General features: G+C 37.3%; 1 protein-coding gene across 1 annotated transcript in view; it reads right to left on the bottom strand.

Annotated features, from left to right (window-relative positions):
* Positions 1 to 967: 967 nt before the first annotated feature.
* FAM117B (family with sequence similarity 117 member B) overlaps positions 968 to 26,823 on the bottom strand; it is a 30,923-nt gene continuing 5,067 nt past the window's right edge. Inside the window, exons 2-8 of the mRNA XM_069781738.1 lie at positions 23,159 to 23,310; positions 18,196 to 18,288; positions 17,568 to 17,681; positions 11,541 to 11,684; positions 10,266 to 10,491; positions 9,307 to 9,427; positions 968 to 6,945 (exon numbers count right to left, since the gene is read on the bottom strand). Of these exons, the coding sequence (XP_069637839.1) occupies positions 6,627 to 6,945; positions 9,307 to 9,427; positions 10,266 to 10,491; positions 11,541 to 11,684; positions 17,568 to 17,681; positions 18,196 to 18,288; positions 23,159 to 23,310 (1,169 nt within the window). The 3' untranslated portion in view covers positions 968 to 6,626. The remainder of the gene's footprint in view (positions 6,946 to 9,306; positions 9,428 to 10,265; positions 10,492 to 11,540; positions 11,685 to 17,567; positions 17,682 to 18,195; positions 18,289 to 23,158; positions 23,311 to 26,823) is intronic.

Below are 26,823 nucleotides of genomic sequence, written 5' to 3' on the forward strand. Positions count from 1 at the left end.
AAAAGACTCTTGTATTCCACCCCAGACTTCAACAGCTGTGAATTCCTCTTTTACGTTTTAACCAAGTAGTTTCTCAGTTGGGCGCAAATTTACCCCCAGGCTCTGGCTGTGAAATGCACACTCTTGGGAAGCTGATGCTGCTGTCCCATGTATTGGTCCAACTCTTTCCACTGATGGAAAAGCACAAGCTAGCCCTGCTTTGAGGGGTACACACTAGAAAACCTTCCAATTCCTCAAGATTCAGGGAAATCTTCTACCTCTCTCTTCATTGTGGAATGAAATACAGTTGACAATGATTTTCCAGAAGGGGAATTACTCCAAGCCTTTTAGACAAATTAGACTTAAATTTAATACATGAGCTAGCAAGAAACCCCCAAATACATAATTTATCTAGCTCATTATTTCTAGTGTAAAGGAGCCCTGGCTCCAAATTCTGCTCATGAAGAAAGAAGCTTGTTTTGAGCGAACAGAAACATATAGCATATGAGACTATTTCAACAAACAGCCTAAGTACCTTCCCAGGTAGGCTTCAGCAGTTGCATTCTACTGAATAGCAGTATGAACCTACCAGCAGGAATCCAGGTCTTTTTTTCTCAGTCCTGTTCCCATACCTTCACTCCCAGGAGAACACATGCTGAATCCTTCCATTCCCAAAATCTAGGACTTGGGGCATTTTCCCCTAACAGTGGAATTGTAAAGTGCTCAGGAACTGACCAAACCTACTGCAGATGAAGATGGGGAAAGGCAGACTCTCAGGGCTATTCTGACGATGCACTAGAGGAATAAAGGTGTGGATTAATCAAGAGATTTTCATCCTGATGAATTTCCTCTTAAAGCATTAAAAGTATATACTTTATTTGAAGTAAATGCCTACTACCCTCAGGGTAAATCCTCAGGCAAATCTTCAGGCTATCAGAGCACACAAACCCCCTTGCTACTAAAAATAAATCCAAGACTAGCCCATAGCTTGAAGTGATGACTTTTTATTTTAGGAAAAAAAAATAATCCCAAAAACATTCCACTATTGCAGTTTGTAAAATTTTCACTGTTTTCAGTAGAAACAGTTCACAAGTCAGAACTCAAGATTCGAAATAACATTGTGCAAAATAGTACTGGCATAACTACACATAGCAAAGGGACTAGTGTAAATCAAGAATTCCATTGAAATTAGTTGAGCTGCTCCAGTTTTACACCAGTGTACATCACCTCAGAATAGGCCCTTTTTGCAGAACATCCCTGGAACTCCTCCAGCTTACAAAAATCACCTTACATGCAACAAGTAACCTATCAGTACAACATATGCAAGAACAGCTCCACAAGTTATCACAGTGTAACAGAGGAAAACATTATCAGCCAATTTCATACAAAGGCAAATCTAATGGCAGTTTTAGACACCCCTTGACTGCTACCCTCAAAAATTGCACATATTATAAATGAAATAATTTAGAATAAAGCCAAGCAATATTCTTCTTTAACTATCAGTACACTGACAATTAGGGTGGATGAGATGTCCAGAAAGTTTTTTCTTTTTTTTAAGCTTACTAGATTTTCCAGAGTTGTTTTGAAAGGAATTTGTGTAAGAAATGTTAACTTGCAGTGTTACCAGGCTAAGTCCTCTTCTGCAATTCAGATAGACCTTTCAACACTACAGAAGTCTCTGTAGTCAAATACAAACCCCAATGAAGAACTATTAAACAAAGACCATACCCTAAGTATTTACTAATGACATGCAATGAAATCAAGCAAGCAGTAACAGGACTCCATTTACATTTGGAGCATTCAGAAAGAGACTGTTGCAATTCAGTTGGGGTACAGGACTGGAAATTCACAAAACACTTGTGAATAGTTAACATTCTCTCCCCACTTGACACCAAAGTAACAGTTTCAAAACAATGTATCTAGGTCATTCTTTGTATAAACAAAATGCTAAGAGGAGAACTGATTTTCAGAGTTGCTGCACACTCACAAACTCATGTCAAGAAAATATACAGGTACAACTTGCTACAAGTGGTCATTTTGTTTTCCTGCATACCCAGGTTTAGAAAAACAACTCTGTAAGAACTCTTTGATCACAATGAAACCAATTCTTCCACAGTGCTTTCACCTCCCTAGGTTAGGAAAGGCATACCTTCTATTACCTTTTCTAAAAGTGAACATTTTTCTTTTAATACATAGCAACCTCATTTGGGTCTAAGCCATAATGATATCCTTAGGCTATGACATTTGATGAATGGCACACACTTAAAACTATGGAATTATATGGAGAAAGCACAGTCCTGACCTTCTCAAGTGTTTGGATGCTTTTTATGTCAAGGGTCTTTTTTGCAGGTTATATTCATTTCATAAGAACAAGTAAGAATGACACACAAGCTTTGCTTTGGAGATACGTGTAAGTGCGTATCAGTTCTGGATGAGAACAGGTCTGCAAGTCTGTCCATAAAAAAAAAGATTCTTGCAAATACCAGTCCTGCCTCAAACCATGAAGATAAAAGCAACAGACCTATGCAGACTGTATGTGTGTGTGCACTCAATAAGTCAAATGGGAATCAGGATACCTAAGAAGTCACCCTACAGCACTGATCTTTACAACTGCAAGTCTCTGGTGACTTTCTATGCCTTCTCCTTTGCCCTTTCAGTTTCACAGAGAAGCTGTCAGATACTCAGCAAGGAAACATTTCAGCAAGGAAATATGGACATCACTGGCAATGAGTTACTGTGAAGACATCAGTTAGCATTTCAGAGATGGCAGGGAGAGAACAGGTGATACTTCAGCAAGGAATTATTGCTGTACCACTGAATTCTATTAAGCTCAATAAGCAACACAAAGTTAGGCCTGAGGCAGAAGAAAGGTTAACAGATATGACTTTGTTTTTTTTCTTCCTAAAAGGCTCAGCTTCAGTGTTTCCCAACAATCTCAGATTCTGAATTCCAGTACATTGTATTTTAGAACAAACCGAAAAATAGCCCTGAGACTAAACATACTTTTTAAGAGCTGCTATTGCTTTACATAAATCAAACACAGCAATCATTACTTCCACAGTATGCAACATTTAATTTTCACTCCCTTTTTTCCTCACTTGGGACATGTACATGCAACCAAGAATTTCTTTCCAAGATATATGTATCATATGTATATGTATCTATCACTTTTCCAAGTACTTAAATACGTTCCTCCAGGATTATGGCACCAAGCAAGGAAAGAATAGCTGAAGCAGGTCAAACTTTAACAAAGAAGTCCTCTTCCCTTGTGCCTCGAGTTTTTAAAAAAAGGATTCCAATAGTCATAGCTGCCACCATGGACCTTCATTACAAACAATGACCTCCTTCCTTGTGACTTACGTAGAATTTACAACTGGAGGAACACCATTTGGTATATCTCAAAATCAACTGTCAGTGTTACTGAACACTGCCTCCAGCCTTTAAGTGTGGCTAGAAGTGTAAAATACCAAGAAAACAAGAATATCAAGTGTGTCAAGTTGTGCATAAAAACAGACCTTTAATTTTTTTTAAGCTACAAAGTAGGCAATCAAGGAACTGACTAGGTCTATGCATAGTTAGGATTTAAAGTATGCCAAAAGAACTTGAACCCCTTCAATAAAACTGTGCTTGAGTAATGCATGGGTCAACCCCCCCAAAACCTGAACATCCCACCCTTACATAAAAGAATTTTAAAAAAGCTCCATGCACTCTCAAAGCTATTTTGAAATTGATTTAAATACTTTATCTAACAGCTCTGCTATGGCACAAGACAGCACATAAAAAGTTTAAGGCTAATTTTTGTATGCACACATGTAAAAGCTGGTCTCAGAACAAGAGCTGTCATATTTTCTTAATTCCGAGTCTTTAGTGTGGATTCATAATAAAGTAGAGCTGCCACGGCAATAGTAGAGTTGTCCTGCATATAAAAAAAAGACTGAATGTTGTCCTGAAAGCAGTTTGTTTTTATAAAAAGCAGAAACCTCACACATTTACATTTGGTTTTTATCAGAGCAGCTCACTAATTGTACAGTACATTGTCCAATAACATACAATGTAAACTACCAAAGAGATGCTCAAGTACTACAACAGGTGCAAAAGAAAGTCCTAGGGTAAGAAAGCCCACTGCTATTTGGGAGAGTCACTCTGATGAAAACAAACATGAGAATGCAGTTTTGGTGAAGTCAGTTAAGTCTCAAGGCTGTAATAAAGGCTATTTGTTAACTTTAGCCCTTTGGTTCTTAACCATTCAGTTAAGATCTCCTGATAAAGCACTAGGCAGTTTGGTATTGATGGAGAAGCTCTTTACGTGCTACCGTTACAGAAACAGAAAACAGACTTACAAGTACTTCCTTCACCTGAACAATCTGATCTTCCAGTCATACCAGGTTTAAACAAACCTGTCTAATGCAGTAAATTTTAGTCTTCAAATTGCACTGTAACTGTTTTAGAAGAAACTAATTAATATCCACAAAACCTAGAAAAAAATTATCAACTGGCCAAATTACACAAATTTGTTGCACAAAGCTGCTTATTTTAAAACTCTGTCCCTCAACAACTTCTTCAGTGTAAATCAGAGCTGTTACTTTGAAACAGAGTTCTTTAGTCCCATCTGCATAATCCTACCTATTTTGATGGGAGGAAGAAGAGTAAACCAAATTCTGCTTATTTGCTAATTTAACAGGTCTAAAATTTTAATACTTCTTGGTACATTTTTCATTTGCTGAATTTTTGCATAATGTTTTAAAAAGGGGTTCATTATACTATGAACACAGGACTAGCACATGCTAGTGTGATTTACACTTGCTGAGTAAAGTACATTGCTATCTTATTTATGTAGGATTTGAAAGAACAATAAGTGTGCATCAAAACTATGACTATTATCTGCACAGGTATGCAGGGTTTTTTCTTCTCCCAAGTGAAATGTTTGCAACCAAATTTAGCATATTAAGCATTGAACAAAATTGTTATATTTGCAGTATCATCTTTAAATAGATGCAGTTATGAGGGGACCCAAGTATGCAACCGACCCATGGAAGCTATGTATATGCAAGCCAGTGAGAACTGCTCATGTGTAACAGACCAATATTCAGACCCAGAGACTGTCCATGATGACACTTTGAAATTACTGAATCTAACTCCATAAAAGAGGTACAAGGTCAACTTGTTTTATAAGTTGATGACGACACTGGTATTCAGGTCACTGCAGTTTTTTGCGCACCTATATTGTATTTACTCAAACACAAGTAACGCACGCCAGGAACATGTGAGAAACCTCACTGAAGTTCCTGAACAGTTTCCGTTTGCAATTGCCTTTCCCCCCATTTTCATTTTTTATTATAATTTCAAAGGAACCATAAGCTGCTGCACATCAGGACAGACGAGGTATCAAAAAATCCTCTGTTTTACATGCCAGCCTAAATTGCTAGTCAAAAAGGGAGAATGTATCTGCTGCTGTAAACTTCTGTGTAACAGATACCATGCCTGACAAACCATCACCTTCAACAGACACACAAAACACCACTATGACAAAAAGGGAGGAAATCATGCACAGATATTTCAGTATTATGTGACCAGGGTCTATAATACAGTGATGAGTCACATCAGAGTAAATTTGTGCCAAGAGCGATTAATGATTCAGGCTGACTAACTCCATAAGTAGCCAAGCAAGCCTGTAAGAGGCAAGTGGCATATCTTCTGGAAGAAAGAATACTGAGTAAGAGGGTAACATGTTTTTTCCCCACCCCTGCACAAAAATCCTACAGACAAATAGAACAATACTGGGGCAAGTGCTTTAAAATGCAATTTTCCAGCCAATAAACCAACACTGGTGGGAATTCTGTGAAGGAAGGAGTTTTAAGAACGTGACTTACCTGAAGCACAAACTTCCAATATCAAAAAAATGTACACTATATACTAACACTGCTTTTTGGATACTCTTCTGTTTTAGAAGTTGCAAACATATTGACTTGTCTTATTCTGTTTAGGGCTGAGGCTGTTCAGCAAGGTCACATAATTTGAGACTGCCAAAATACTTCAGCAATCCTTTGGTCCCAGCAGCTGTAAAACAGCCAAGTAAAAAAGAACCTTTCCTAAAAAAAAAAAAAAAAAAAAATTAAAAAAAAATGTGGGGGGGGAATGATCACCAGGGAAGCGTCTTCTAAACACCATCTGCTACGCACAAGAAAAGGCAAATTTTTGTTACAAAATACACATTTTCATACAAAAGACATCTTGCAAAACCATCTGATTGCCCCTCCCTCTGCAGATTACAATGGTAAATGGGATCAGCTGGTTGGTCTTGAGATTTTTGTTTTAATGGGAAAAAAGTCAAAGGACACACAGCATCACAACAACTGGTCCTTTAAACCGCAAAGGATTATGACTGTCTTTCTTTACACCAGTGTTTAAAAAAGCAGGAGAGAAACAGAACCGGAGTCTTCATAAGCAGAAAGTGCAACAGAGTATCAGCTGCTGCATCCTCCTGTACTTCTCAATGTGCTACCAAACTGTCAATTATACAAACAGTTCAATTATGACAGTGCCATAAATTGTTAAAACAATGCAAATAGTGTGATCAGAAAGGTCCAGTCAACTGGTTCCAATTTTTCCCCAGTAGTCGCCCAGAAAAATGTCAAAACAATCTAAATCTATCCTTCAGCTTCCTCAATATGTCCCGATTGCTGGAGTATAGAGGTCTGTGGTATTACTGTACTTGTTCCACGAGAGATCCTGTCTTGATCTGTGTTTGTAGACAAGGAGGCCATAGAAATGGGCTGTAACAAACTGGGTGTCATGCTGGAGGAGACAGTCAGGCTGTGTGTAGTGCCCTTAAGCGTGAGATCCTGCGTGGGAAGAAGTGGCTTGAGGATGCTGACAAGACAGAAAGCAGAGCCACTTTTAGGAATGAAATTCACTTTGTTCTTGTCAGGGCAGTAGAAGGCTGGAATTTCATGCAATGGCTTTGGCCTAGAAATAAAATACACACAATAGTTTCAAAATTACATTGAACAATCAAATTCTGTCAATGGCAGGTATGTATTGCTGAACACATCACCAGAAACAAGTTGAGGTTTAAACTTCAAGTATTTTAGCTACTCAATAATGCCTTAATGACACTTGCACCATACGGCAAATGGCAAGATGGTTTCAACTACTTGTTTACACATACTATGAGATAAACAGCATGTTGTTAGGGCAGGCTGTCTCCAAACCCAAGGAAGACACTAACTTTATGTTGCAGATCACAAACCTTGTCCATGAACTGGCATACCCAATACATGAGAAAGTATTCTTGATCACATTCTCCAGAAACTTTCACAACCCAACAAGTTTTGCCCCCCACACAAACACTCTTTATACAGCAAACCTTGTGAAAGAAAGCTGGCATAGCAATGTTCTTAATATTGCATATGTTAGAGCTGTTCATGATCATAGGGGGATCCCCCTTTCTAGTCTTTTGCCTCCTTTGCATGTTCAGTCGAGTGTGGCCTGAATCTCTGTAAAAGATGAGCCCATCTTACTTAAAAACTCAATGCAGAGAGTAAAATGTAGTATTCCCAAAGCGGCATTCATGATCAAGTACCTATAACCTGGGAAGGAGGTGTGAAACACACATTTAGATCCTGACTTGCAGTTTTGCCATCTCAGCATGTAAGTCAGTCAACTGAGAGACATGCTTCATGAAAGACAGAGCTGGAAGGGAAATTGTGGATACCACAGGAATGCCTTCTGTGTCTACCTCTAACTCTGCAATGTAAGTCTACTGAGCTAGTTTAACTCTAAGACAAAACTATGGGAATCTGTTCCAAAGCCTCCCTTCCCTGCTGGAAAATAACCATCACAAATTTATACTCATTTTTTCTTGTTGCCAGCATTATCCTTTAGCCTATAACCTCCCCCTCTCTTCCACGTTCCACACCCTGGAGGTATTAAAAAAGAACGTAGACAAGGCACTTCAGGACATGGTTTAGTGGGCATGGTTGATGGTTGGACACGATGATCTTGAAGGTCTTTTCCAACCTAAATGATTCTATGATTCTATGTGTTTGTAAGACAGCCATATGACCTTCTATCTTCATTCCACTAGGCCCAGCAAGCCTATCTTTCAGTATACTCTTGTAGGAGATGCTCTACTCTGAAAAGTAACTCTGTTCATGAAATAGAGTGTTTCCATGTTAGCTGATTCTCCAAGTGTCCAGAAAATTCAGCCTCATTTATAGATTTTTTTCCCAAATGAAAATCCAGTAAACTTCAAATAGAAATAGTGTTAAACAAAGGTTGAGCTTTAAATAGTTACACTCATGTATTTCATGTACGTGTGGAATGCAAGTACCAGATGTGGGAAAGATTTCTGCATGACACTGAAGTCTCTAAGAACTACCATAGCTATGTAAACACTTCTGTAGAAGCCTGTTTCACTCTATAGCAGAACAGTCCTACAGCTATGCAGCAAGGACATCTGAAAAGAAATGCAAATGCAAGTCAAATCACAATAGAGTATGTTCTTGGAGCAAGTGAAGACTATCTAATCTGTTGGCAACATAGCTTCCACATTCTATAATAGAGACAGGTAACTTAAGTTACTGTAACCCTTTCCACATTGCTATGGAGAGGCCATAGGCACCTCTCAAAAAACATCTGCTAAGATCAGAGATGGAAAATACACAAAGGCAGCTCTAATTTTTTTAATTACTACTTATACCAGATGGCATTGTTGAGATAACATAGGCAGAAGAGAATTATAACCAAATTATACTCCTTGTGTGATGAAATGAAATTTTAAACTATAGGTTAAGATTCTAACATCCAAGTGACATAAGAGTATAAAAACTCCACTAAAAATAATAATAAAACATAAACCCTCCCAGTATATTCCCAGATGGCAAAAGTTGACTTTTTCAGAATAACCAAAGCATCAAATACTCAGGGTCAAATTTACTCTGTCACTAAAAGTTTCACAGCTACATAGATGTAGCTGAAAAGAATATGGTCTTCAGAGTCTAGATTACTGGATGTACCTGTCAAGCTGTGACATATATTAGCTGATGCACATGCATTATAGATTCTTATTACATCTCTCTGTACCTGATTATTTGAGTTCCTCCCCGACTATCTCCCAGGTAAGAAACAGTCCTCTCAAGAGTACTCAAGGTTTTAACACAAAATTCCAGCAATAAAATACATACATATATACCAGTATATAGTCACACAAAACAACAGAGATCATGCTGTTAGCATGATTTTAGCAACTGGACTAATAATTTTCATCTGACACAAAAAGCAATAAACTAATGGGTAATGAATATTGAATGTTAAAGATCAACTTACAAGCTTTCCTCAAAGACTTTCACCTTTTCGCAGCCCTCTGGAGGTTCACGCTTGAACATGTAGCTGTTGTTGGGTTTTGGTGAGGTAGCATATTTTGGCAAGGGAGAATTATTCCCATTCTCTGCAGGAACAGAGCATCTCATTACTTAAATGTGTCACACTATAAAAAAAACCAATAACTATCTTTAAATGCCCCCCAGATTGAAACCCACTTCATTACCAACATTATAAAATAAAGAAACATTTTCATTCACTTCCGAGTCTTCATTTGCAAATAAGCTTTCTTATCTCAATCCCTTTCCTCCTTTCTATTTCTCCTTATATAATTTTCAGGCTTCTCTGCAATCTCTCTTCATTCCTGGACACTTTCAGTTTGTAACTGCAAACCTGAATCTATGGTCCTGTGCTGTCACCATCTAGCCAAAAGAAATAGGCAGAAGCCATAATCCTTAAAAACCAGAATAGGTTTTATGTCGAATTATAAAATTCTCCTAGTATATCTCAGAAGATTTCTGGTAAAAAAAAGAATAATTAAAAAACCGCAAACAGTTAAAACTTTTACAGGTGCATGTATGAAATGCTGGAAGGTTGCCCATTTTGTCTGAGATCCTAAAAAATACCTGACACAAGCAACAGGACTAGCCTACTTTGCCATTCCACCTGTTGCTGTATACTCTTGAAGAAGCAACTTGCTTAAAATACTTGAAGAATCTACTATTTAAAAACAAAAATTTGTTTGGGAAGCACATTCCTCAGTCACATCTATCCAGCTTCAATTACAGAGCACTAGATATGTGTGCACACACAGTATTTGGAGCAATTTGGAAAAAACAGATTGCTTACAAGGAAAAAAAAAAGCGTTCTACCATTTCTCCAAATCCCCTCTTTTATTACATCTTTGTGCACATAGCAATGAGTTAAAAGTTTAGCACTGTTGAACTTTTAAAGTTACACAGTACCTTTATCTCTGGAATCAGCAAGAAGATCATCTGTAGAACATGGACTTTCTTCACTGCCTTCGTTAGAGATGGTAAGAAATGAGGTTGGAGATACTGACTGCGAGCGGCTGCTGTTGTTACTACCCCTGTCTGCTCCACCAGGCGTTTGAGTATCAATGCTGCGAGTACTACTACTACGCTGAACCAACGGAGGTGGTGCACGGTGCCCATCTGGAATATCTTGAGGCTGTTAAAAATAAAAGGTATCAAATGGATGCTCTTGTCTGGTTAGCAATTTCTTTAAATCCAGTAATGCTGAGGGGTTTTTCCGGTTTCATAAAACTGTTTGAAGTAGAAAATTTTATTCATCACACAAGACTCCAACAGAAAATAAAGTTGGTTTCAGAAACTAAGGACAACAGTTTTCAATATTTCACATAGTCACAGAATTGCTGAGGTTGGAAGGGACCTCTCGAGATCACCCAGTCCAACACTCCTGCTCAAGCAGAGTCAGCTACAGCAGCCTGTCCAGGACTATGTGCAGTCAAGTTTTGAGTATCTCCACAGACAGTGATTCCACAACCTCTCTGGGCAACTTGCTCCAGTTCTGAGCACCCTCACACATTGCGGAGGGGGGAGGGCGGGGGGAAGAAGTGTTTTTCTTGTGGTCAGATTGAATTTAATGGATTTAATTTATGCCCACTGCCTCTTGCCCTGTCATTGGGCACTACTGAGAAGAGTCCAGCTCCCTCCTCTTCATTCCTGCACATCAGATATTTATACACATTGATAACTTTCCCCTGAGCTTTCTCTTCTCAAGGCTGAACAGTTCCAGCTCTCTCAGCCTCTCCTCACATGAAAGATGTTCCAGTCCCTTAATCATCTTCGTGCCCTGTATTTCTGATACTTTATTACTAAATTTACCTCTAAAAATACCTAAAAATAAAATTAAAGTTAAAAATGGGCAAGTTATGCTTCAGATGGGATGGGGACAGTTCAGCATGGGCAAAGAGAAGAAAAAGTTACTACAAAAACTTTCAAAACAGACCTTTTGTCTTTTCTCTTATTTTACTGAGATTTCTTATTTTATTAGAAAACTAATTATGCCACAGTAATCACAGAGGAAAAGGTTCAGATTCAAGCTTTAACTCTCTCCTCCTTTTTGCTTTCCAAGACACTTTTCAACTACCTTTATTAAAGAAAGCATAATTAATTCCAGACAAATTTTATGACTTAAAAACCTTGAAAGTAAAACCAAAATAATTACAGAAAGCAATCATGGTGGCAGATACATACAACAAGCTGCTCCTCTTTGTCTCCCGTCTCCTTAATTATTATCTCAATCTCCTGATTCAGACCTTCTACACTGTTTCGGAATCGCGATCCTGTTGATTTGGTAATAGGTATCACAGGAACAAGAGCACTCTTTGGGATGGGAGCCTGAAGAACCAGAGACAGTGAGAAAGCAATGTAGATTTACTTATAAAACACAGTCACTATTTCTACTCAGAAGTGAACCTTTAAACAGAATACATCTACACCTCAATATCGAGGATTTACATGAAACTATAGCAATTGCGTTAAAATGGATGCCTTACATGAAGACATAGACATCCTGAATTTTGTTTCAAATCTCATTTCTAGCAGGAAAAGCTTTCAACAATCTAGTCTCAAGACTTCCCTTGATATGGTTTGCCTCCAGCTTGACATTGCTTTACAAGTCAAAATTTAACAGTAAACATTTAAATCTAAGTACTTTTGAAGCCTTTAAAATACATTCACATTCTGAAGTGAGCTGTACCACAGTTTCACTTCCTTCACTGTTGGATTTACCACATGTAATTTCAATAAAATTGTGTTTTCATGGAAGTCTGCTGTCACCTACAGTAACATGGCACATGCAGAAGGAAAATTATTCCACAAATGCAAGATTGCGCTATGCTAGAAATGAAGACCAACATAGTAACTATATTAAGAATAAAAGGTTGACAAAACAATTTAGGAAGACTTCCACAGAAGGCAGCAAAGCTTACATGTTATATTGGTTTTGCTTTACTGAAACATTAGGATAGCTATAAAAAAAAAAAAAAAAAAAAGACTTGCACAAGGACTACAAAAGCTTCTGTTCAGGAAATGCTTGTGACTCTGTTTATGTCAATAAAAACTAAACATTCTCACAATGGCCAAACTTGGAAAGACTTTCAAGAGCCTTGCCTGAAGATGAAAAAGAGAAAACAGAAACCACTGGAGAAGAGTGCAAAAAAGTCTGAGAAAGCAACCCTGCTAGTTCAGTTCCAAACAAGGCCTTGGATCAACAATCCAGTAAACTAATACAGGTCAATATCCAGTCACAATACAGGTATATCAGCACAAGTTTAGGCACTAATAAAGGCTGTTTATGTACCCAGTTTTTAAATATACACATTCTTAGGACAAACTAAACTTGTTATAAAGTAGGAAGCAGAATGCAAGTATGCTTGTCTATGATTTCAGCAGCCATTAGCAAAACATGGGAATTCTCCATCTTTTAAATATGATTGCCTACCACAGAAATTCTTAGAATCATAGTACTATTTGAAGAGCTTAAAGTAGAAAAGCACAAGTTGCTCCAATAGAGTTCACTATGGTTCAATACAGCATGTTTCAATTCCAAGAGAAATAATATTCTGCACGTGACCGACAATGACTTGTTAACCCGGAGTGCTGGAGGCTGGAAAGGGAAGGAGGTACCATTACAGGGGTGGAACAACCAGCCTCAAAGCAAGAAACTTGATATTAGAAATACTGCCTTCACAGAGGTCTGCATGGAGCTGGCCCCTGACACAAAGGAACAGGCAACCAACCTTTACAACTCATCTGCGTATTTGGGAAGGCACAAAATGAAGCAAGGTGCCAAACACAAGGTAATAATTACAGTGCTCACCTAATAACACACTGATGGGGAGTTTTGGTGTGGGACAGTTAGAATCCTGAAACTTACAGGTATGGCTTAAACTCATGAGATACGAAATACAGGTGATGACAAATCTAAATTGTTCACAAGCATTTGAGAAAAATGCTCTAAGCTATTCCAATTTTTAAACAAGCAACAGAAACTTAAATAGAATCCAAGATCATTTGATGCTTCTAGATATTAACATCAAACCATCTCAAGGTTGAATGCATCATGGTAATTCCACTCTAAAAATGGAATGTTCTACCTATGCATGGTGGTTAAGAGTGACACAAAAAACCAAACACTGCAAACTGCATGCAGTTGGTCTCGGTATTAGTGGTTGCTTAGGATCAATCAATTGGTAAGACATTAAGAACACATGCTTCCCAGGAAAATGAAAGGAGGGGACTTGATGGTTCATAGTGTCAAGTAGCAGCATAATATCAGACAAGTGCACTGAGGAAAAAAGATTATTTTGAAAGACCTAATCCATTTATTCTTCCATCTGGCTTCAGCTCTGGCCTCAATTCTATTTTCTCCATTACATTAACACCGAGAATAAAGGAAAATCCCATTGGTTTGACTCCTGTTCATAGATTTAGTACCACGCAATTAATTCAAAATCCAACATTCTCAGAAGCATCCTGAGATCACCTGCGAAGGCTATGACCTTTTTGCAAACCCCTTTTCCTGTAGAGGCAGAATAGAACATTTCTGGCATCATGAAAAAACAAACAAAAAACATACAATTGCTCTGGAAAAAAGATGTAGTCAGCAGCAAGGACTTGATCAAGTTCCTCACCAACTATTTCCTGATTCTGAGCAGAGGGACAGGAATAGCTAACAAGCTTATTCTATAGAGATTGTGTGGATTTCTTTCTTTCTTAAAAAAAACCCAAAAACCCAAAAAAACCCCTGAACAACCACAGAAGAAAGAAGCACAACTAAGCAATCAGTTGGAAGCTTAGGTGGTAAGAACCACTGTAAAAATTTTAATAAAACTCAAGAACTGTGGCAAAGCTTAAGTGTTTATTAGTAGGGAAGAAAAGAGGAAATAAATCCACTGGAATTGCTTCTCTTAGTTTTACCTAGAAAAGCAAGCCATTTCCAAAACTTTAAACAGAGTTTACCTGGTCTCTGTGAAGGTACTATCGAGGCAATTTCCTAACACATTTTCTTGGCCTTGTCTGGAATCCAGTTCCTTCAGCTCAGAAATCTTTGTATGACCCTCTAGAGTCAACAACTGCAAGTTTTCTTTAAGTTGGGAATGTAAAAAAATTTCTAAATATTCTCATCACTAACTGCAAGTGTTTCCACACAGTCCTTCCCACAAATCCTGAAGGAACTGAGCTGCTGCCAGAAATTCTAGTTTAGCAGTTCCCTAGAAAGGAATGAGAAAGCCTAGGAACTTTGCCCTTGATGCCTACAGTTACAGATTTTCACTCTGGCTTAGAAAGCCTCTAAATGCCATTAAGCTAAACTCTTCACTTACTCTTTCTGAAGCCTTCTGTAACTTCCCCCCATTGCAAGTAGCTCGACACAGCTGGCACAAAATTTATAAAGAAAAACAATGTTTTGTTTTGTAACACAATGTTGGAAAAGATGCTTTCCCTCAGTTTATATTTTATAGTTTGTTTCACAAGCCCAAAACCTAATTATCTGTTGTGCAATATTTTATTCACGTACTCTAAAATTTGGCAGAATGCAAAAGACCTCCATACAAGAAGCAAAGTTTCATGAGCATAATAATAAATTAATTATGATGAAAAAAAGTTATATACGTAATTTGGGGGTGGGTGGGTGGGGTATTTTTCAGAGTAGTAGCATCACTGTTCACTTTCAAAATTAAAAGCCACTAAGATTATCTATGTTAAAATGACAATAGCTTAGCATTGTTTGTAGAATACAAAGCCAAACCTGTTAGACTGCATGTAGTTCTCCAGTATACTGAAGGGCCTACACCAAAAGTCCCTCAGTACACTTCTTTTGGGTTGAAATGCCTCAGTTGCCCACAAGTACAGAAAAAATTTTCAAACAAGTTCTACAGGTTTGGATTAAATACCTGCATCAAGTATTTTGACCTGCCCCCCCCTTTTTTTTTTAAATGTGTCTCACCAATTTTCATAAACCTTCTCAAAAAACTGCTAGAAAGGGATTGGGTCATTTATTTGTCGTCTTTCATCATTTTGGACTGTTCTGACTTGAGCTACAACAGTCACTAAGATCAGCAGCATGCTACACTGCACCCATACTTCAGTAAAGCAGATCAAAATGTAGGAATTTGTACTAGAGAGCCTGTTTCAAATCCAAACTGTTCTTCTGCTGTACAGAAGAGGAGGAGGAAACAGTTTCTGTTTTGAGATTTAAAGAGTTTGAAGAAGTAATTCCTAAATTGTTATGTCAAAAAATGTAATTCTAAAAAAAATCCTAAATACAATACTTCTAGTAGCACAGAATTTAAACTAGTAACAAACTGAATTCAAGAGGCACTTAGGTCCTGAAAATTCATGACTCCTAATTAAATGAACTACAGCAGGGATAAGTTCAGGTCTGAGACAAAAGATGCTACTGATTTTTATACAAAGTAGGAGTTAAGAGGAACAATGCAGGAGAAATTCAAAACATTGTTCTACTTTCTTATTTCTAGTCTTGAAGTGTAACAGATTCACTCAGACACCTGACTTCTATCTACGAAAGAACCTGGCTGCTCAGGACTGTATGTATGGTTCTCCTTTCTACTTTTTATTTCATAGAATCATAGAATGGTTTGGGTTGGAAGGGACCTTAAAGATCACCTAGTTCCAACCCCCCTGCCATGGGCAGGGACACCTTCCACTAGACCAGGTTGCTCAAAGCCCCATCCAACCTGGCCTTGAACACTTCCAGGGATGGGGCATCCACAACCTCTCTGGGCAACCTGTTCCAGTGCCTCACCATCCTCACAGTGAAGAATTTCTTCCTAGTATCTATTCTAAATCTACCCTCTTTCAGCTTAAAGCCATTACCCCCTTGTCCTATTACTACATGTCCTTGTAAAAAGTCCCTCTCCATCTTTCTTGTAGGCCCGTTTTAGGTACTGGAAGGCTGCTGTAAGGTCTCCCTGGAGCACTCTCTTCTCTTTCTCATTCTTTATCAGCATGTCTAAGTACCTGTAGAGCAAGACACATGCTGATGTTGCAACAGCTTCCCTCCTTGGCCTAAATTATTTCTGGAAGGATGGAACGACAGAAAGGAAACAGTTTTCATTAACTGGTATCAAAGTATGATATTTATTAGAACAACACTAACTGCATTTCAGGAGTAACTGGGAATACAATTAGATCTGCAGAGCAGCTTCACATCTGAAGTACCTTCGCAATTCACAACACTGACAGTTCCACAGTTCCTTTCAACTACATTGACTTGCAAGGCAATCATGAGGAATTCATTCTTTTTGTAACTGTTACTAAAACATATGTGTGTATATCATGAATATACATTCATGAGATATCAGTGGGGAGGGGAGGGGGGGGAAGAGAACTCTTCTTGTGAAAAAATGACCAAATTTTCCTATTGTTTTTCTTAAAGTTACTCAAGCAAAACAGACTTGAAAAAGGATCTGAATGTCTAAAAGCCTGTAATTTTTTTCCACCTGCTATCATTTGAGCTAAAACTATTACCTCTCTGTGAACCTGACCTCATTAACAGTCTTGAGATAAAACTAAAACTGCACACAGAACATGTGGTGGCCTAACCATCACAATTTTTGAAGTGATTATTACTTAAAGTCTCAAGGCATGATAAATGACAGGGAAAAAAAATAATCTTACAACAGCTGAATGAAGCCATCAAGAGTATAAACACTTTTAATAGAGTACATAAAAATCCCATTGAATAGCCTTTTTCAGGTACGCTCTCTAAATCAGTTCATCATAGGATTAGACAAGTGCTATTGTCAAGACACAAAACATGATCAGCAAAAACTATGATTTTATTTGGGTGTATCGTTTTACCACCAGTTTGTTCCATGCCATATTCTACATGCAAATTCATAACTGTTACAGCAATGTGTAATGAAAAAAAAATCTATAGCTTTAGCTTAAGCTTCTCTGTCATCCTTTTGTAGAGTCTGCAGAATGCACTTTAAGAGTTTTACTTTAAGGAAGGATCTAACTATCTGAAATTCTTTGAAACTGGGAGTTCAAAGTCAACCCAGCCAAGTAACAAAAAGATCTGGAACCACATACACTCGAAGTCAAAGCAAACGGATCTATTTCATAGAATTCACCTATAGCTACAACATATTTAGCAGTACATATTTCTAAGTTCCCTTTTAGGCCAACTACAACCTTGAAAGGAGTTAAAAATAGTATTAGCTACACAGTATGTCCAAAAGGGCACAGCCTTACCTGACTGTGGTTAATGGCTGCATGGTTACCGTGAAATGGAGACTGCCTTTCTTTATCACGATGATGCCTACTGCTGTGTTTGCTTCTCTGCAATTGCTGACGCAATTTTGCGATCTAATAAAGGAAAAATTCACATATTTCACCAGATACATTCAGGTACACACACAGTTTCATCAATTTATTCCATCACTTAGTTAAAATTCTTTATTACCACAACGTTCATAACTATTGCCAGCACTAAATTAGACTCAAATTCTTGCAAACCTGACATGTTAGCTACCAGTTCCACTGAAGCCCAGAAGATCCTCTGGAAGTTTAATGAAAGAACTTGAAATACATGGAAATTTTAAAGTAGTTTGGTCACTGCTGTATTTCCTCCTTTCATGAAGAGTGTCACCTGCATTTGACACTTTCTTTCCCACACATTCAGATTCAAAATTTTAATAGTCCTGCATTATTATATGAAATCAACAAATGAACAGCTATTTCTTATTTTTTACCAAGCATGATTTGTATAATAAAACAAAGCAGTACAATAGTCATGCCCTCCTGAAAGCTCACGGCAACAGTGCATACCACTAAATAAAAAATTTAACCCAAAGGTATCTCAATTAATAGCATTTCTGACCTCCTTGAGTTGATCATTGCTGCCCCATGATGCTGAACGTTTGTGTGAGCTTCTCTTCTTTTCTAAATATTCTTCAGCCCAGGCACTTTCTGTCTGCAGCAAGAAGATTACAGGATTAATTAAAAAAAGGTAACTCCTACTTTCTGGCAGAATATTTTGAGACAAATTAGAAGAGAGAACAGTGTTAAGATTTGCTAGATTCAGAACTGTGAGTGAAAAGCAGTCACTGACTAGAAGCCCTTCTGACAAGTAAAGTATGAAAAAGTGGACTGAAACTATGTAATTAAAAAAAGCCCACATCACCACACAAAAAAACAACTTTCAGACCTACTCTAATACAGTAATGTGCTAGTTTCTCTTCCAAGTTATTGAGCATAAGGCAGTATTAACAGCCAGATGTACCACAAGCTGCTATAGAGATCTAAAGAACCAGTACAACAGTGCTGAATTTGGGGGAGATGGTATATTTTATTTCCTGCACAGATGCTGACCTTGTTATTTCTGACACATCAGCTAGGGTAGCTTGGTGTAAACATTGTGAAAGCCTGTGCCAGTACAGCTTCAAAATCATGTTCTTGCTCAGAAGAGTGAGAAGAAGGAAGGTAAGGCATGTAAGCACCACTATAGCTATGGCAAAGCAGGGAATTAACTTATTAATGCCTCAAAGGGCTTCAGGCTCATAGTTGTCTCAGGCCAGGCAGAAAGCAACACAGATAATACTAAGCTAGTTTCACTAAACCAACGAAGTCATTAACATTTAATAAAGAAACTTGCAAACATACTGCAGTGAAAAAGTTCTGAGAAATTCAAAGTATCATTAAGACAAACTGTATTTATTTAAGGTCACAAAATGCACAGGCAAGCCTGTGATAATACTGCATGCTTTATGGACAGTTTGTATTCCCACCTAGCCATGTCCAGAACAGCCTTCAAAAGCAGTGAACTGTAAAGGCTCTAAGAAGACGGATAATAACATCTATCAGGAATCTCTGTGCAGTCATAAGAAATATACCTAATGAAGCAGAGGGAATGAGTTCTGGAAGCAGCTTACACACTGAAAGGGACCGTGAAGTCCTTTAAATTCACTGTTGCCATAGTGCAGTTCCTAGCATATGGCAGTGATGTAGCTAACTCACCCTTAGGAGTCATTGATACCTCACTTTGTCCTACAGATGGGAACTTTGCCTCAAAGCCTTCACATCTACAGTGTGCAACAGTTGTTCTTACATTTGAGACTAACAGGTTGCAAGCAACAAGCTGACCTTACTTACCCCATCTGTACTCGGAACACAGAAACTCACAAGGCCTTCAATGATGTGGTATTAATCCCCATTTTGCAGGGAAAATGGAGGTGTAACTCCGAACATACAGGTTGCAATTCCCATTGGCTTCAGTCACAGATACACAAGTTTTGTACAAATGAAACCTCCACTATCAGTAGTTTTTTCATCTTCATCATTCCATATCAAAAACTAACTAGGACAAATCTGAATAATTATGTTAGTAGGGTTGCTTTGAAATTCCTATTTCATAGCAAAATTAGAATCCACTAGAATCTATTTTTCCAGAAAAGCCCTCACTTCATCATAAAATAGAATAATTGATAAACCCCATTCCCAAGTACCAATCTTTGTCTAATCAATTCTCAAATGTCAATCTGAAGTCTCATCCTATCCTCTAGCTCTTGGAACAATAAGTTTTAGCCACTAATTCTAACTTCGCAACTCAGCACAACCATTACACTTGCCTACAGGAACCTAATTAACACTCTAATCTGTCTTTGCATTTAATTTATATTCAAGACTTTAACTTAAGATTCAAGACTTATTTCATAAATTAGTATCTGATTTATTTTAAAGGATTAAAGGTTGCTTTGATGCTCATCCTCAAAACAAATAGTTAGAAACCATTTAAGAGCAAGGGTAGGTATAAGACATTAAGTTATAGGAAACCTCCAAGACAGAAATGTAATACTGTTTTAGCAAGTCTCCTACTTATTCCCCATATTTTGTTTATAATACTTATTTTCAAGAAACACAGACCCAATAACGAATAAACAAAGAGGGACTTCTATTTCTCTAGGTTCTTAAAGTACTACTACTTGCTTATTAGTTGTTACCATTCACAACATCCTTCTGGCTGTTCTAGAATTACAAAGAGAAATGAGTTTAAGGCTAAATTTATCACAGATAGTAGAACACTTAAAAAAAGTCTTAGAGGCAAAAACTTTGCAGTTGAAATGAATTATTCTTTAAGAATTAAAAAATACAAAGCAATTGTCTCATTTTAGCTTGTATTTTGACATAGCTGTATTTCAAACAACCACAGGCAAAGCCAAACAGGTTTGATTCAAAGGGAAAAAGACACAAGATTACAAACACCTGTTTTAGCAGCACTTAAAACAATATCTGCATGTATGAATTCTAGCCAGACCCTAGAACACTCAATACTACACTTATTCATCATCCAACAAATATTCTGCATGTACATAATTCAGTCTGGTTTTATAAACAGACTTCATCAAAATAATCAGTCAACACAGGAGTCTGATACATAGACAGTCTCTGCGTGACCTGGGATCTCTTACACAGTTCTCAGCTATGACCTATGGGCATCTCTATAAAGGCCTGCAAGTCAAAGTGTGTCATTAATTGCTCTCTTCCCAGTCTGCTTCCTGAATGACCCTACTCCCTATGCCATAAACCCAAAGAATCAAGATACGCTGCTTACCTAGCATGAAAATCTTTTTCATCTTAACAGGCTCAATTCCTATTCCCTAAACTTTTGAAATCTGAACACATCCATTTCACATCAGACTTTGTGAAATCCGAAATTACACACTGGAGCCAGAATATCTTGTAAGTGAAACTTCATCCAAACACCACGTGTTCAGAAACGCTAAACAACACAAATGGAGAGCCTATACTATCTTGGGAAACTAACTATTGTAAATCACATTTTAAACTTGTCCCTAGCTCAAATGGTTGCTCTCAAGCACACCAGAAAGATGAAAAGCAGTGTTGTCTCATCAGTGTCATATCAACACAACCTTTGGACATACAGATGTATGTCTGTATCCCAAAATTTTCTACTGGTTTGATAAATTTTAAATTAGGAAGTGCAAACAGATCATTCTATTTCCCTCAGCAGTATACTAACATCAATCACCACTAAATATACTCATTCTGCAGAAATATCCAATACCCTTTACAGTCTTCCCATTAATCTTGGCAAATATATTTCCCCTTATATATGTAAGCCCCACTACCACAGCAGCTAAATGTGTCAGAATTGGAAGAAAAAGACAAAAGAAAAATGTAAGCCAAAAAAGATGGTATCTAATCTAACTGGAAAATACAGAGATTTGAAAAGCCCAACCATGACTCAGGTTAAACCGAAACTAAGCTGAAAGAGATCAACTGAATATAGCAAATACTTTGGCTGTAGTATAGAAATATAATTATTTTGAAAAAAGTATTATCCTAAGAAATCAAATATGAAAATAAATAGCTAAGGCAACGACACTGGTTTAGTTCTGCCCTTTAACGATGCCTTTTAATAGCTAAACATGAACAGCAATTCCTTCTGTATCATACGCCTGCCTTTCTCCTCCTCTTCTTACTATGATTTGCTTACCTTTTTCACCCCATCTTCTAACCATTTTTCCAATTCATTTTCCTACACAGAGAACTTCTTCCTCAGCTCTCCTATCTTCACCAGTTTCTATTTCCACCTTATCCATATGGGCATATTCACCTACAAAACACCTTACTGTTCTACTGATCTTCTCTTTGAATTGTGGTCCTTTCTTCAAAATGTTGTAGGTCTTGAGAAGGCCATACAGTAACAATCAACACTGCAGGCATCCATCTGCTCAACATCCTACACATTTGAGTAGACAGCGCACAAACCTACATGGCCACATTTTTGTTACCAAACCTAAGGCAAGCTCAAACTCAAGCATGTCCCACATGCTGTCAGTTTCTCTTCCAACTGCATTTTGCTTATATTCTTTGGAATAGGTGGAGATCTGCTGTTGAAACCATGCTCTAGGAATAGGGATTTAAAATCTGGTATGTTTGGCTCTTTCTTTCACTCTACAAGTTAGAGAAATCCACGGCTAAACTGCATCTACAGAAGGAGAAACGAAACACTGGGATATCTTATGGAAAAATCCATCTTTAATCACTTCTGCATACAGTAGGATACCATGTAACAACAGCTCCCTTTAAGGGGAATGATAAAACAATTGTCATGATAAGCGTGTAACTCTTGTAACACCAGTTTCATTCAACTGTTGGTTCTGTCTTTACAGGTGGCATAGGACAGAACCATTAAAAGCTTGTGAAATTTTGTCAAGCTGTTGAAGTTGATTGGCAAATCACGTACTTTTTAAATAATTTTCAGTTGACCTAAATTGAACATCATTCACAGTTCAATGAGTCAGGTCTTCAATGTATATGATTTCTATACTTGGTGCATAGATCCCATGTGAACACTGAAGGCATTTTACAATCAGAGGATGAACAGCCTATCACAGAAAAGGCTACAATAACTTTTATACAGGCACTACAGAAGCTTTTTATTTTCAGCTTTAAGACAGGCATACATATAAAGACTCACTAAGTTCTCTTGTACACATTTAAACTAAATAGTACTTAACACCAGTGCAATCTAGTGTACTGCACGCTGGAAGAACAATGAGAAAACAGATGTGCAATACACTAGTGTTTTTCTGAGGCAAGAAGAAAGTGGAACTCTTAACAGATATTACAGTTCACAGCCTTTTCTTAGAATGCAAATAATTCACATACGTAATAGCAAAGGTAGGATTCCTGCAATTGGAAAGTGAATAGGAACTTGCAAGCAAGAAAGCTAAAGTGAATGTTTTCAAGGGAAAAGCTTCTTACATTTAAATCCTGTCTTCACATTTAAATACTCTGAAGACAAAAATCTGTCCTACCTGTGTAGCTTTGTCTCTCATACATGGAGCAGCTGGTCCATGATTATCACGAGGCCACTGTCCAGCAAGGTATGGAGCCGCAAGCGTATCCAATGAGGAAGTCCGGCGAATAATACTGGAAGGGCTTGATGAAGGTGGTCTTGATCTGTCAGCTAGAATAAGAACACTTGATTAGAAAGAAAGCAAGACAGAGAGCTTAATTATTTTAATTGCCTACAAGAAATCATATCAAATTGGAACTACTATGTTATTAAGTATACAACAAGATACTTTTAATACAGGAATTAAGTTTGCTTTTCCAGGCTCTATTCAGTTTTAATAAGCAATGAAATGTGTTTTTATGGTTTCCTTAAAAATACCCTTATGCCACAAATGTTGCATTGGTACTCATATACCACCATTTATTCCCCCAAAGGTGCAACAGTCACTGGATTTTTAAATTATGAAGGCTTGGAAGAAATAAAAATAGCTAAGTTTCCTCATACATAAAGGCTGACAAAAAAAATCTGTGCTGAACTTTTTCAATTTAATGTCCTGTTTAGAGTTCATCCCACTAGCCCTTTACCCTTCACCTAATTTAATTCAAGGGACACTATAAACTGACATGTTTTATTAACCACCCAGTATACAATATATGGCAGATTCATAAAGAGTTATGTCTAACCCTTAGATCCAGAAATCAAGTTTGATAAGGTAATGATTTACATTTTACAAGATAATCAAGACATCTCCTCCCTTTACATGCTACTCAGTAACTACATTCATATTTGCTTGACACTACACCTTCTGCAAAAAGTCATTTTTAGTGTTTACATTGATATCACTTTTCAGAACAATTTAGGTACTAACAGGAACCCTTGATGAAAAAGGTTATGTATAACAAGCACAGGAAGTTACATGAGAAGGAAGAATATGGTTAAAAACAAAAATTTGCATCTATCCCATCTGCCAATGATATCTTAAAGTGGCAGTAAAAGACTACACTGCAAGCTAGTAAGTGTAAACACTGTGACGAAAGGTTCCTCAAAATAGTATTTTGAGGTTTGTTACATTAAAGAGACCAACAAGCAGGAAAGACCCAGGGTTTAGATATACATACATGCTCACACATTATTTGTTACTAGCTATTCTAGATGTAAAATCCAGAAATGACAATGATCAAAGCTTACTATCAATTCATCTAGTCCCCACAGAATCATACCAGAAAGAATCTTGTATTAATGTTACCTGTAACAAATACAAAGGCCTAAAACAAATGGCTAGAACACAGCAAACAAGATACAGAGATCAGATGGAAGCTTTACAAGGGCACTGGAAAAACTCAGTCATATGTCCTTCCTGACTGTGCCTTAGGATGAATTCTGTACTAGAAGTATAAATAACACAGCAATTTGGATTCTACATAAACTCATTTATGGGCAAAAGAAGTTGTGCCTGATTAGTGTCTGACTGCTAGTCAGAAAATAAAACCACTGCCATCAGAAGTCCAGGATTCAATTTCTAAGCTGTTTCAATCTACTAAAGGTACATAAATATTAATAAAACCTATTAGGTATAGAATTCAGTGGTGTGGGCAACATCTTAGTCTCATAGAACACCAGTCTTTGAAATGTAAGTCTAGTGACATTCTATACTAAATATCCTCATGCAAATTTTGCATTAGAAATGTACACATTGAAAGTGTGGAAAATATTTCAATTCAACTATAAGGAAATAATTATTAGCACTATAATGAGCCATGTTCACCCTCATCTGGTTTATTATTTCTACTAGTACCAACAATGATAAAATCTTACTACTGAGCTCACAGCAGATCTGCTCTCAGGGAGTTGCAGCAAAGCTCAATTTTGGAGTTACCATGCACTTAAGACCCCTGTATCAAAGAAATTCTGTGACTACTACTACCACCATACAGCACACTGCTTGTATCTGTTTGTATCAGGAGATTTCAAAATTATTCCTTTTGTCTGTACCATGGGAGAATGTGGCATGCTAATGCAATGTGTCATTCCTTACAAATTACACTCGCTTCCAAAGTTATATCGAACACATTATCTGTCTCAGAAGCAACTGCCATACTCTCCCTATTTATTTTTCTTCTGAATTATTATTCTTCCTCTTCAAGAAGCTTCTCTCTCTTTACCAAAGGGAAACAAAGGATGTGAAGAAAAAAAAAAAAAATTAAAAATCAGGAAGTGTATGTAGTCAGTCACATCATCTGCAAAACCACCGCAGCGGACAGCTTCAAAACTGAAGCAGCAGAAATTATTACCCTCTCTCCTGCCTCACAAAAAAAGCGGAAAGAATATTTTGCTAGGCAAACGGAGAGAATGAAAACTGAAGAGCCTGTTTACTATTTAAGTTTAAGGGAAGCTACTCATTTCAAGGCACGAAGCCTGCAAGTATTCTCTTTTCCTCAAATTTAAAAAGTCTTTCAAGGACTTCTGTTTTCAAATTACTTTTATTTAGATGGGGCAAGGATGTTTGGATTCATTTTTACTTACTTTTCCACCTTCACAACACATCTTAATACAAATTGCCAAAGTCCACTATACAATTCCCCTTGCTGTTTCAAAACACTTCAATGGAAACATATACAATGTTTTTATTGCACTTTCCTCTACAATACTTGAAGCAAGTGTTCAGCTGCTATTTTTCCTTGATGTGACCTACATAACAACAGATCTGCCTCCATAGAGATAACAGTTACAACAGCTGTGGCTGATGAAAAACAATGGAGCTGTTTCATCAAATAGACACTTCTTAAATATTAGATCTGTTTTAATTGGCCTGATTATCTCTTTAAACCAATATTTGTGATAAATATCAACCCTCCTATCCATCCACTGCTAGTCTACACCTATTTAGAAACAAAGTCTTTCTGCAATCTGGCTTCAAACAAAGCAAAATAATAGAACAAAATATAAACAGAACATACACAATACAAATCAACGAAGTCCATAATGTGGGAAAATAACAGGCAAGTTGCCATGTCTTCACAAGTCATTGCAGTACATTACAGTACAACTGACTGACTGAAGCTGCTACAGGTAAACCAGTATCACACGGATCTATTGCAATTGTGAAGTCAGACACCTCCAAAGGCAATTTAAGCTAAGGCAGTCTAACAATGTGACTGAAGAGCAAAATTGAACAAATATAGATGCTTACCAATAACTAAACTGAAAGGTAGGAAAGAGAGTGCTGACTTGGAGGGCTCTTAACATACAAGTCCTACAACTGCAACTACAACTGAAAAAGAAAATTACAGTGTGAGAACACGTCCCTGTGAATTGGATACCTCATGGGAGAAAATTGCTATATGTAAAAGAAAAGAAGGAAAGAAAGAGGGAAGGTCTTACACATAAAGAAGTCCTAAGAGACAAAACACTCTGAAAAATCATGTTTCAATTCTTCAGAAGTTCAGAACTGTTGTTAGACCTGCAAAATAAGGATTACTGCTGAAGTGCAACTTGAAGATTGATTTTACAGTCCTGTTGATATCTTTCTACATATTTGAAATTAAAGTTTTGAGGAGGGAAAATAAAAACTCCAAAGAAACATCTTCTAACAGACACCATGGGAAAACAAAACAAAACTAGCAAGCAGCAAAAAGAGCCACTGGAAAAGCATGGGACACCATTAACCTCATAAAATTCCCTTAC

Source organism: Haliaeetus albicilla, chromosome 4, assembly GCF_947461875.1.
Source record: "Haliaeetus albicilla chromosome 4, bHalAlb1.1, whole genome shotgun sequence".
In the NCBI taxonomy this organism is placed as follows: domain Eukaryota; kingdom Metazoa; phylum Chordata; class Aves; order Accipitriformes; family Accipitridae; genus Haliaeetus; species Haliaeetus albicilla.